Source organism: Exophiala viscosa, assembly GCF_022695815.1.
Source record: "Exophiala viscosa unplaced genomic scaffold EDD37scaffold_2, whole genome shotgun sequence".
NCBI lineage: Eukaryota > Fungi > Ascomycota > Eurotiomycetes > Chaetothyriales > Herpotrichiellaceae > Exophiala > Exophiala viscosa.
This window is the reverse complement of record NW_026944354.1, coordinates 2,641,901-2,652,952: the sequence shown is the minus strand read 5'-3', so window position 1 is coordinate 2,652,952 and position 11,052 is coordinate 2,641,901. Positions and strand designations below refer to the sequence as shown.

The following is an 11,052-nucleotide window of genomic DNA, read 5'->3' as shown; positions in this document are numbered from 1 at the left end:
GCTCTCGTATCAGCGGGTGCGAGAACGTGGCAGGCAATGGGCGCTTTGCCGTCCCTGTGATTGGTCACTTGACCGACGTGGTCCTGTCGTACTGGCGAAGTGCAACGTTCATGGCTTTCAGCGGTGAGAAGGTTCTACCATGTTTAGGGCGTAAGTGATTGTTCTCAGCCTGATGCCCCAGGAACATCCCGCGCATGTTCGACCACCATTTCCCTCGCCGTCGCTATGCAGAGATTGCGTGAATGAGCCAAATTTTCATCTGCAAAGGAAGCATCTCTCACGCAACGAAATTGTTGCTCACAGTGGTCTTTGTCGAAGCATGTCAACCGTGACCAACCTTGACGTCAAGAATGTTACTCCACGGATTCCTTCTGCTCCTCACGACTACTACCAATATGCGACCTTGCCGGACACAGGGTGGATGAGAGTCTTGATTCTTCATCCTGGCAGTGGCTCGCTCTCTTGCAGTCTCCGGTGCCAAAAAATCGAGGAGGCTGCATTAGATTTCGAAGCTCTATCCTATGTCTGGGGCAGCGACGTACCTCAAGACGCAAGCGACATTGAATGCGACAGCCATGTCCTAAAGATACGGCCGAACCTTGCTTCTGCACTCCTTCACATCCGCAACGCTGAGCAGCCACGATACCTTTTCGTGGACGCCATTTGCATCAACCAGGAAGACGAAGAAGAGCGGTCTCTACAGGTTCAGCAAATGGGCGACATTTACGCAAGCGCCTCGAATGTACTCATCTGGATTGGGAGTGATAGCGATGGCGAAGCGAATGAATGCTTGAGATTGATCGAAACCACCAGTGCAGCTCTTGCAAACATGATTGAGCATTACGAGGCTGTTGAACACATTCCTCCAATCGAACATGGGAGTGGGCTCATCTGTTTTGACTCTGACAAATGGGACATGGTTCGACGCCTGATGGATTCAGAGTGGTTTACTCGTGTTTGGGTCCTACAGGAAGTAGGACTTGCTCGATCGGCTGTACTCTTGTATGGCAAATCAAGAATGAACTGGAGCTACCTGGTCGAATTGATGCTCTGTGTCGCCTCACGTGCGGATGTCGCTTCTTGTACTGGTAACATCAAATCTGGTATCATTTGGGACGCCTTCGAGGACATCTGGCGATCGTTCGGCAATGCTGTTTCCTGGAGGAATGAGTTGCCCCTATCCAGATCGGTGAACAGTAGGGGCGGCCACACGAGTCTGATCAACATTCTGAACGATGGCCGAGTCTATCAAGCAACTGACCAACGAGACCGTGTGTATGCATTTCTGAGTCACCCTAGTGCATACTGGGGTGCTGAGAATCCCGAGAGAGTTGTGGTAGCCGATTACCGAAAATCCGTCGATGATGTCTACCTTGAAGCAGCGAGTACTATTCTGGAATACGACCCGTATGCCTGGACTACTTTGACCTGTGTTGACCATGCCCCGAACTGCCCTTCACTCTGTGGCCAACGACCCTCATGGGTGCCTAGATGGGATGAAGGGTGGCGCGTGTATTGGTTGGGCTACCCCGAGATGTGGTATCGGGCTGGAGGCAATGATCTAACAGCATTTCAGATTTCGATATCAAATTCGGAATTACACCTATCGGGCGTAGTCATGGACTCCATTGACTGGTCTTCACGGACATTCGATGCTGAAGAACTCAGACTCGAGCCACAAAAGAGAGAAGCGCCCATACAATCACTGTGGCAGGAGCTAGAAAAGTCCGGTTCCACCACAGTCTACGGCGATGACAATGAATATGCCTACAGCTTGGTGCTGGTAGCTGGCCGAGCATCAGACGACGGACCTGCTGAAGACAATCATAAGTTACATCGATCTGTTTATCAGGCATACAAGGAAATGCTACACGGCTGCGATCACGAAGGCCCCACGGCGTCATCATCGACCAAAGGCTCTAGCTATCAACGACAAGAATTGCGGGAAACTATCGAAGTCGAGACGCTTACATACATCAGCAACCAGCGCAGGGCTCTACACAGCCGGCGAGTCTTCCGCACAAGCAAAGGGTACTATGGTATCGGCCACAGCTCTGTCGAGGTTGGAGATGTGTGCTGCGTGTTCAAGGGGGTAAACGTGCCGCTGATTATCCGAAAAGTGGCAGGGGATGTGCAAGAGACCGCGCCTGAGGTGGATGAATATATCCTTGTTGGCGAATCATATGTACAAGGTATCATGAAAGGAGAGGTGTTTGAGATGATAGAAAATGAGGCGGCTGGGAAGGATGGTGAGCTTGTTCAGCAGGAGATAGTTCTGGTCTAGATGGTGTTTTGGCACAACCACTCGTGTCACCTTCTGAGGGCACGGAGCTCCTCATCATCTACAGCCGTTCATTGGACATTCATACTGTGGACCACATGTTAGCCGGACCAGCACTTGTTGGTGCTTGCAACAGCGACTTACTGGATGTTGATGCTCTTGGGCTCGAGGTACGCTTTCAGTCCTTCCTCGCCCAACTCCCGCCCTGTACCGGACTGCTTGACACCACCGAACGGGGCCTGAATCTCGGGAATGAAAGGAGCGTTGATCGAGATGCCGCCTGCTTCGAGGGCTGAGGCTACACGAAGTCCGCGGGTCAGATTAGTGGTGTAAATTACCGCTGCAGTCCAGGTTAGCATCAAAGTCTCTGCACCAGAGAAACAAAACGTACAAGCCAATCCATATGTGCTTTCGTTGGCCAAGGCGATGGCCTCCTCCTCGGTTCTGAACGTCTTGATACTCAATACCGGGCCGAAGATCTCCTCGGTCCAGATCCGGCTGTCGGCCTTTGGATTCGAGAAGAGTGTCGGTTCAATCACGCAGCCTTTATTGCCCTTGCGGGCGCCGCCAGTGACGAGCTGCGCATCCTCCTTGCCGATGTCAATGTAGCTCATGACCCGATCGTACTGGGCCTTGTCGACGACGGGGCCGTGTGTGGTTGTTGGCTCGAGAGGGTCAGAGCCAATGCTTTTGCCCACGGACTCGAATTGAGCCTTGACCGCCTCTATAAACTTGGGCGCGATGTCTTCCTGGATGAGGACACGGGAGGACGCCACGCAGATTTGGCCCGAGTTGGCGAGGAAGCCTTGACTGACACCGCCGACGGCAGCCTCGAGGGGCGCATCATTGAATACCAGCGCGGGTGATTTGCCGCCTAGCTCGAGGGTGCAGTGCTTCAGGTTGGATTTGAGGGCGGCTTGTTGGACTGCACGGCCACCGATGACGGAACCCGTGAAGCTGATCTTGGCGATGTCCATGTGAGACGCCAGTGCCGCACCGGCCTCGCGACCACCAGTGACGAATTGTACAACTCCGGGAGGGAAACCGGCTTCCGCGAATAGAGGTGCAATGCCGAGAACGCCAAGGGGTGACTTTTCGGAGGCTTTGAAGATAAAAGAGCAACCTGCGGCGAGGGCTGGGGCGATTTTCCATGCAACGTAGAGGAACGTCGCATTCCAGGAGGCGATGCCGGCGCAGACACCTACGGGCTCGTATCGGACGATCTTGTAGACTCCGTTGTCTTCGGCGAAGGACTTGCCGGCGATCTTGTCAGCCCAGCCTGCATAATAGCGGTATACCTGGAGCAAGTGGGGTAGATCGAAGTGTTTGATCATTGAGAATGGGCGGCCCGTTGGCAGAGACTCGAGACGGGCGAGTTTGTCGATGTTTTGTTCAACAAGGTCTGCGAATTTGAGCATGCACGCCGCTCGTTGGGCGCCAGTGAACGTTTTCCAGGGCCCCTTCTTGACTGCATGGACAGAAGCTGCCACTGCGGCGTCGATGTCGGTGGCGTTCGCAGCATGGATATCGGTGGCGACAGTGGATTCGTCCCATGGGTTCGTGAGGGTCAGGCGCTCGGAGCCCTGAGATGCCACGAATTCATTGTTGATAAACAACTTGCCGTTGTAGTCTTCCGGAGCGAGGACCATGCTGGGTGGTTCTTGGTGTAAGTCCGTTGTGACGGAATCGAAAAGCAAAAGGCGATAGCGAAAAAAGCTCACTGAAAGCAGTTCTGATCTGGATGCAACAGCAACTTATGTATTTGAGTCGAGACCGATCAAACGAGGCTGACAACGTCCGTAACGGGTAAATGTACAGGCTCTGCTCAATCTTGATTCGCCGATCCCTGGCTGTGTCAGCAGTGAGAATCTTCAGAGGATTGACCACTAGGCGTGTTTGGTCCCTGGGGTTAGTATTCCAATTGGAGGCACGCAGATGTTATATGTAATCGAAAAGTAATGTTCATCGTTCAGTAGTCGAATATTAGCGGAAGCGCGGAATGAACCACGGTGCCGAATGGAGTCGTCAGGGGGAATGTTGTCAGAGGAGTGAACTCATAAGGAACCAGAGAAAATGCGAGATGCGAAATGCGAGGACGCCCTGCAGAAGACACTTCCCTTGTTGGTCAACGACGTGGGTCATTGCTGCAGAAAGGCTGACAAAGTTGTGAGACGATTTCAACCAGAAGGCTGATGGTACAGTACACCCAATACTTGGCTTCAGCTGCTTACCTGTTGAAGCATGTTACTGCACCTTCAATCGCTTATACTCGATACTTGACTTCAGCTTCTCACCTGTTGATGCATGCCCCTATATGTTAGGTCTCACTCCTGAGTCCAGACCTGTAGGTTGTCAAGTCCTGCGGCTTTAATTCCGACCAGCTTCAGCTTTTTTCGGGTCCGGGGCCATAGCGTGCAAAGTCAGGCGGAAATCTTGCCGGAACGCTCTTTGACGTGGAGAATTCTGGAGCCCCGATCTAGGACCACAGACTGCCATCGCGTAGACTGCAGTCAATGAGTCCAACTGTGGCGTGGTAAATCTGATGAGCAACACAGAGCGGAGAAAGCGGAAATCTTCAAGAGCGGGGAGGCTGAAGGAGCTTGGAATCACAATTTATTTGAGATGACGTAGGGATCACTAGGAGCATCCCAAATGGGGGCCAAAAGCAGACTCTTTCCCTTGAACGTCCGTAGACGTCGGTGTGAATAGCTTGCGAAGTGCTCTTCCCAGACGACCAACAGCCGTGACAAGTTCCGACGTGCCAGAGGATGCCAAGGTCAGAACCAGAAAGACTGAACACCCGTCCGTATCTAGAACTTTTCCAGGCCCTCCCAACCGTGTTCACTCAATGCTGGTCTCACCAATGCAAGGCTGCGCGGCCGGCCGGAAAAACCTGCCTTTACAAGGTAGCACGCCCTCCTTGACTGCTGCCGTGTATATACTGTCCTCAATATCCAGAAGGACTCGGGACCTTGCTGCCGGATCCGTCGCTGTTTGGGATAAATCTGGAAATCTGGAACAATCGATCTTCGGCCAAATGAACATGCCAGCTCGTATTTCGCCCCGGGAGCATATGTCCGTCTCCTTGCTGGTCCCAAGCTCCTTTCTCATGGCTTGATTTACGGCGGTAGCCTGACAATCTTGAAGATGACTTCGACGTTGCAAGCGATTCGACGTTGATGGCTGTGGGGCCGCTCACTCGGAAGTTGACCCCATCCTCCCGGAGAGACTGCATCCGACTCGTGCAGGCATACCAGCATGCCGGTATGCTTTTCGCCGGCAAGCGTCTCTGCGTATCTCCCATGGGTCTCGATGTCTTTCTCAAGAGGCCACCTTTTCTCAACAGTGGCATCGAGCTCTTCATCCCGGTCGCTCTGGAGTCTGCGAATTTGCCATAACTTTTTTACCCCTATCTTACCCATCTCCGAGTCTATCCTCCACATATCGCTCAAGCAGCGTAAGAGGCGACAGTCCATTCAATGAAATCAGTATGGATGGTGAGATTACAAGATGGCCCAACTCGGTATTTAGAGGACTCAAAGCAGGAAGTATTGATATCATCTCACGTTCTAGAAGCTATAACAAGAATGCTGAGCTGTCTTACCAAATTTGGATACCGGTAGCGCCGACCACCTTTCCGACTTCCGAGTCTTGTTCCCCTTCAATGACACCTTTGACAAAATTGCCACCCTCTGAAGGATCTCGCGCTCCCATCTAAGAATTTATTGATCAGAAAATTGACTCGTTGACGGACTGTCTTCTTTGCTTACCTTTTTCATCTGCTCAATCCCAACGTTCCCGAGATTAGTTGCGAGAAATCCTGGCGATACAGCCCAGACCTTTACTCCATCATTGAGTAAAATCCGGTGCCACTGTCTCATCATCATGTTGAGTCCAGTCTTTGCGCTCCGATATGACTCGATAGGATTGATTTCTTTTGGCTTGGGCCAACCTGGTGCTGGCGAGGCGTTGATGCGCTGTAGCGCAGGGTGATCAAATCTCTCGGTGAAGGCTAACGCAGACGTGCCGCTTGTGATGAAGATCAGTCGTGGCTGTTCTGACTTGAGCAGCAGTGGAATTGCTTCACTCGTGAGTACTTGAGTGCCGGCGACGTTGGTATCCCACGACTTGTTCCACGCCTCCCGGATGCTCAGCTGGCCATCTCTGAGAGCTCCGTCAAAGCCTGCGCCACCATTGTTGACCAAGACATCTAGCCGGCCGAATCTTGATTCAATCTTCTCGACAGCTTTCTTGATGGACTCATCCGAGGCAAGGTCCAATTGGACTACGCTGAGGCTGCTGGAAGAAGATGGGATTTCTTGTTGCACCGCTGCAACGGCGGCTTCACCATTGCTGACAAGCCGACTACCAGAGATGATATCGTATGATTGCGTACTCTTATGCAACGCCTTGACTATTTCAAGGCCAAGGCCCGTGTTGGCCCCTGTGATGAAGACGATCTTCTTGTCTTGTGACATTGTTGCTGGCTATTGAGAGTTGTTTGAGATGAAAGGGAAAGAAGGCGAGTTTTGAGTCTGCCATCGGAGCACTGGTTGGTATTTATAAGGCCTGCAGTATACTCTGATCAATCCGCTTTAGAGAACATAGGAGCAGGATTGGCGCGGGAATTGTGTTTCTTAGTTTGGCTGTGGCTCGGTTTCCTCTTTTGATTAGCGCAGCATAAGCTTCAAGCTAGGATCGGTATGGCGAGTATGTTGCTAGTCTGGGAGCCCAAGGTTGCCGAGAAGCCAGAGTTGATAGAGGTCTCTGCATCTATTTTCCATCAGGTGAGTCTCGACTAGTCCTTGATTTCAAAACACACAAGATGCCAACTTGGCATAGGATCGTTGTCTGCTTGCATTTGCGCCAAGAGCAGAATAAGCGTTATCCATTATTTCCCTTTTCTTCGTAACTCGGGCCATGATATCATCTAACTTCCAAGATTCTGTAATCCGTATAACAAGACATCCAGAAAGAAAAACATGAAGCTTGTGCAGTGAAATGGAATCAAAGAAATATATATATTACTTCTTTTCCCGCGAACGCTAACTTCCTCCCCGCGTAAGTACAGGCACATGTTCCAACTCATGCATCATGTCCTTCCAATAAAGCCCATCAACGCCGGCACGTTCGCCGAGGTGCAGTTCATAAAGCCGCATGCGCACCGCCTCGTAGTCCCTCCTCACACGCTGTTCACACCACCAGATTCCTTCGTATCGACACATCAACCCCAGCCAGTACCCAAGCAGCCACAACGCCCTTTCGTCCCTGCTGTAGAGGAGAGCTTTCAAATCTCCATGTATCTTCGTGAGAAACACCCAATTGAGGAGTATCGTCGATTGTGGAGGATGGACGCTCCGTAGATAGGCAAGCGCGATCGTGGCTGGCCCAAAAATATCATTCTGGTCGGCATCATTGGATTCACACCTGAAGCTGTCATTCTTCAATTGGAATGCTCTGATCCAACTCTCAGGAACAATACCCAAGCTTTGAAATTTTCGGATTTCTCTCCAGCCGGCTTTTCCGTGGCCAAACATGATGGGATCTAGAAAGGCTACCGTCTTGTCCAGATACGCTGACAGTGAGATCAAGAGAGGTCTGAGACCCGCCTGCAGGGCTAGCCATCCCAATCGGTCTTCTCCGAAGGTGAAGACCCAGGATGATTTTGGATCATCTTCGACGCTCTTGTCTCGGTGTGGAAGTGTAAAAGCGATCATGTTTAGTAACAGCGCAGCCAATAGCAGTGCATTCACTCCTTGCTGGCCCAGTGACTTGCTGGGTGTTCCAAGGGCGGATTGAAAGTCCTGGATGGCAAGGGCTTGATAGAAATGTTCTGCGATACGATGCTGTAATATCCCTGGAGACATATGCCGCAAGTGGCACGCAGAAATGGCAAGTAATGTGTTGCGGATAAGAGAGTTTGATTGTGAGAGCGAGACCAGCTCGTCACGACCCGGCATGCGGAATATGGCATCCCAGTTTGTACAGAAATGATGCAGGAGTTGAATACCAGGAGTTCCATTTTTCGAATTGGGGTATAGAGCAGTGATTGAGTTGACTGTAGAGAGCTTTGTAATCGCAACGTCCCCCATAATGTTGTATTCATGCTCCCCTTCATGAGGCCTGTCATATGCACAAGTTCTCCTGTTTCGTCGACATCGTACGCACATTGGCTTGCACTCGTCACACTAACATGATCTAAGTCTCAATAGACTAGAAGAAAAAAACAGAAAGAAAGTACAGACCTTGACCTTTTTTTCTTTGCAGGGAAGACAGCCAGATCTGGATTTCCTGTGGTGTTTCTGTTTTTTGTAATCACGAATTTTCAGATCGGAGTCAACGGATGAGAGGACTTGATATCCGGGGTTTGCGTGTATGTCCATGGTTGATTAGAACAGGAAAGCGAGGTGATCGAAATCTATAAACCAACAACCTAAGAGATTTATCTGGAGACGGTGTAACTGGTGGAACCAGATGCTGAGTTACAGTAACTGTAGAAATTGGTGTCATTCCAAACTCAATAATATACCTGGTTTTAAACCAGACCCCAGTAATTTCTTGTGGCCACACTAGGTGAAGCTTAGACTCTATACTAGGTCACCCTCTTCCAGCCGCACGTGGATTTATAATGCTTCATTGGCTAGGTTTAAGAATATACTACATCGTAAAGCATGTATTGGAAGACTGTCAACATGAGCCTACGTGCAAATCAATGACTCCAAGGGCACCCGCTGAGAGGAGCGCAGGAAAGGAGGTCCACAAGATTTACTCCCGAAGTAATACGCGTACCATGACCGCAACTCGAGTCGAGTAATACCTACCAGGTATTATTGCGCTGGCAAAGTAAACGAATCGGCAAGGTGAGATTGGAACCGGTATATCTTCGGGCCGTCTCAATGTACCTCTGGTCCTATTACTCCGCACTACAGAAGCGACCTCTGACCCCGTGACTAACGATTGCCTGCGCACCCATCAACAGCATTCTTTGGAAGTGAATACTCACCTATCTCCCTCTGAGGTTATTCTGAGCCAATAAGGGTGTCAAGACCCTCACTTGAGTCTCCGTGGATCTCTCATCGCACAATGGCCTCTACGAAGCTCACAGCAGCTCTGGAGTCCGTGGCAGACAGTTCGACTGCGGTCAAAAGCCAGACCTACAATGACTTGCTCTCTCAATTGACCACTTCACCGCCCTCTTCAGCCGAGCAGCATGCTGAGAACTTGATCGCTTACATTGATGCAGTCCTCTCGTCTTCTGTCGGAATCATCGTCATCCGCCCTATCCTTGCGAGCCTCATCAAGTCTCTTTCGTCGGTTCCTCCAGAGGTCAAGGTGCAGGTGGGAAAACATCTCGCTGAATCCTTACAGCCTCAGCTGGCGTCATACGAAGAGCAGGATGCCGCAGTCAGACAGATATTGGCAGATGGATATGAAGCAGAGGAAGAATACACCGCGGCTGCAAAAGCCCTACAAGGTATCCATCTCGACACGACACAGCGACAGGTCTCGGACCGATCGAAGGTAGAAACGTGGATACGGATCGTGAGATACTTCCTCGAAGATGATGACACTGTCGCAGCAGAGACGGGCCTCAACAAGATCAAGAACTCGGCGGCAGCAGCACAAGTCTTGAAAGACTCGCCCGACCTGCGACTACTGTATCAATTATCGCAGGCACGGATCATGGACTCCCGACGAGACTTTCTGAACGCTTCAGCAGAGTATTTGCAGGTATCCTTCAACTCGATGGCCGTTGAAGACGATCGACGTCAAGCACTTTCTGCAGCGATCAAGACAGCCATCCTCGCTCCTGCAGGTCCACAAAGAAGCCGCACCTTAGCCAAACTGTACAAGGATGAGAGGTCAGCCGAAAGTGAAGAGTACGGCATCCTGGAAAACATGTTCTTGGACCGGCTGCTCTCGCCTGTAGAAGTGGAGGCTTTTGCGTCAACACTGGCACCTCACCAGCTAGCCAAGACTGCCGATGGTAGTACGGTGCTGAGCAAGGCTGTCACTGAACATAATCTCCTTGCCACTAGTCGCCTCTATGAGAATATCACCACTGCTGCCCTTGCGGAGATTCTTGGCCTCAAGGACGGCAAAGACGAGACGGCCGCAGAAAGAGCAGAAGATTATGCCGCCAGGATGGTTGAGCAGGGCAGATTAAGAGGCGAGATTGATCAGATTGCTGGTGTCATTGTGTTCGAAACCATCCCTGGTGTCGAACTTCAAGGCCCAACTCGGGATCTTCGCGAATGGGATCACAAGGTGCAAGGGTTGGTGGAAAACGTCGAACGTTGCGCTGCTGGCTTGAGTGAGAGCTTTCCGGTAAGATAAGCTGATGATGTAAGTACGGAACGCATGGCTAATCCACTGGTGTCAGGAATTGGCTGCAGAACAGATGGTACACTGAAGAATGTTTCACAGCAGGTCAGCTCTATGCTGACTCAGCAACTGGTAATACCCACTTGGACGCCGGGGATCACATCATCAGCCATTCTTGTTCAAGCGTTATGGATATTTGAAGGATGTCCATTCGACAGGGACGAAATTGGCCGAAGAGAACAGCGCCTGGTCGTGCAACGTATCCGTCACCATTGTTCGGTCGACATTCGGCCTTGGATGGGTATGAAGAATGGTATGTCGATAAGAGCAAAGACCTCAACATCGGACAGAGGGACTCCACGACGGGTATCAACTAACAGAGCTTGACTGGTGCGACTATCGGATGCGGACGTCCGAAACCTGCATGCTGTGGTGCATGTCCACGG

At 51.1% G+C, this 11,052-nt stretch overlaps 5 protein-coding genes across 5 annotated transcripts; 2 read left to right on the top strand and 3 right to left on the bottom strand.

Annotated features, from left to right (window-relative positions):
• Positions 1-319: 319 nt before the first annotated feature.
• On the top strand, positions 320-2,284 carry EDD37DRAFT_647234 (heterokaryon incompatibility protein-domain-containing protein; the record flags this gene model as incomplete). The annotated part of the gene is made up of 1 exon (XM_062817840.1): positions 320-2,284. The coding sequence occupies one exon, from the start codon at positions 320-322 to the stop codon at positions 2,282-2,284; it is 1,965 nt and encodes a 654-aa protein (XP_062673455.1).
• A 68-nt stretch (positions 2,285-2,352) lies between these two features.
• Positions 2,353-3,930, bottom strand: EDD37DRAFT_647233 (aldehyde dehydrogenase; the record flags this gene model as incomplete). Its single annotated transcript, XM_062817839.1, has 3 exons — positions 2,353-2,368; positions 2,426-2,621; positions 2,673-3,930. The coding sequence occupies 3 exons, from the start codon at positions 3,928-3,930 to the stop codon at positions 2,353-2,355; spliced, it is 1,470 nt and encodes a 489-aa protein (XP_062673454.1).
• Positions 3,931-5,763: 1,833 nt separating this feature from the next.
• On the bottom strand, positions 5,764-7,083 carry EDD37DRAFT_266268 (uncharacterized protein). The gene is made up of 2 exons (XM_062810894.1): positions 6,052-7,083; positions 5,764-5,995 (listed from the first exon to the last, which is right to left on the bottom strand). The coding sequence occupies exons 1-2, from the start codon at positions 6,757-6,759 to the stop codon at positions 5,882-5,884; spliced, it is 822 nt and encodes a 273-aa protein (XP_062673453.1). The 5' UTR covers positions 6,760-7,083; the 3' UTR covers positions 5,764-5,881.
• Positions 7,084-7,316: 233 nt separating this feature from the next.
• EDD37DRAFT_622648 (uncharacterized protein) lies at positions 7,317-8,849 on the bottom strand. The gene is made up of 2 exons (XM_062816076.1): positions 8,527-8,849; positions 7,317-8,469 (listed from the first exon to the last, which is right to left on the bottom strand). The coding sequence occupies exons 1-2, from the start codon at positions 8,662-8,664 to the stop codon at positions 7,327-7,329; spliced, it is 1,281 nt and encodes a 426-aa protein (XP_062673452.1). The 5' UTR covers positions 8,665-8,849; the 3' UTR covers positions 7,317-7,326.
• Positions 8,850-9,127: 278 nt separating this feature from the next.
• EDD37DRAFT_266040 (uncharacterized protein) lies at positions 9,128-10,691 on the top strand. The gene has a single exon (XM_062810886.1). The coding sequence runs from the start codon at positions 9,365-9,367 to the stop codon at positions 10,616-10,618; it is 1,254 nt and encodes a 417-aa protein (XP_062673451.1). The 5' UTR covers positions 9,128-9,364; the 3' UTR covers positions 10,619-10,691.
• Positions 10,692-11,052: the final 361 nt, after the last annotated feature.

Excerpts from the sequence above, each read along its gene's own strand:
- EDD37DRAFT_266268 (XM_062810894.1), bottom strand. The coding sequence starts at position 6,759 with ATGTCACAAGACAAGAAGATCGTCTTCATCACAGGGGCCAACACGGGC. Across the intron at positions 5,996-6,051 it reads GGATTGAGCAGATGAAAAAG|ATGGGAGCGCGAGATCCTTC; the intron begins GTAAGCAAAGAA and ends ATAAATTCTTAG.
- EDD37DRAFT_622648 (XM_062816076.1), bottom strand. The coding sequence starts at position 8,664 with ATGGACATACACGCAAACCCCGGATATCAAGTCCTCTCATCCGTTGAC. Across the intron at positions 8,470-8,526 it reads GCAAAGAAAAAAAGGTCAAG|TGTGACGAGTGCAAGCCAAT; the intron begins GTCTGTACTTTC and ends AGATCATGTTAG.
- EDD37DRAFT_266040 (XM_062810886.1), top strand. The coding sequence starts at position 9,365 with ATGGCCTCTACGAAGCTCACAGCAGCTCTGGAGTCCGTGGCAGACAGT.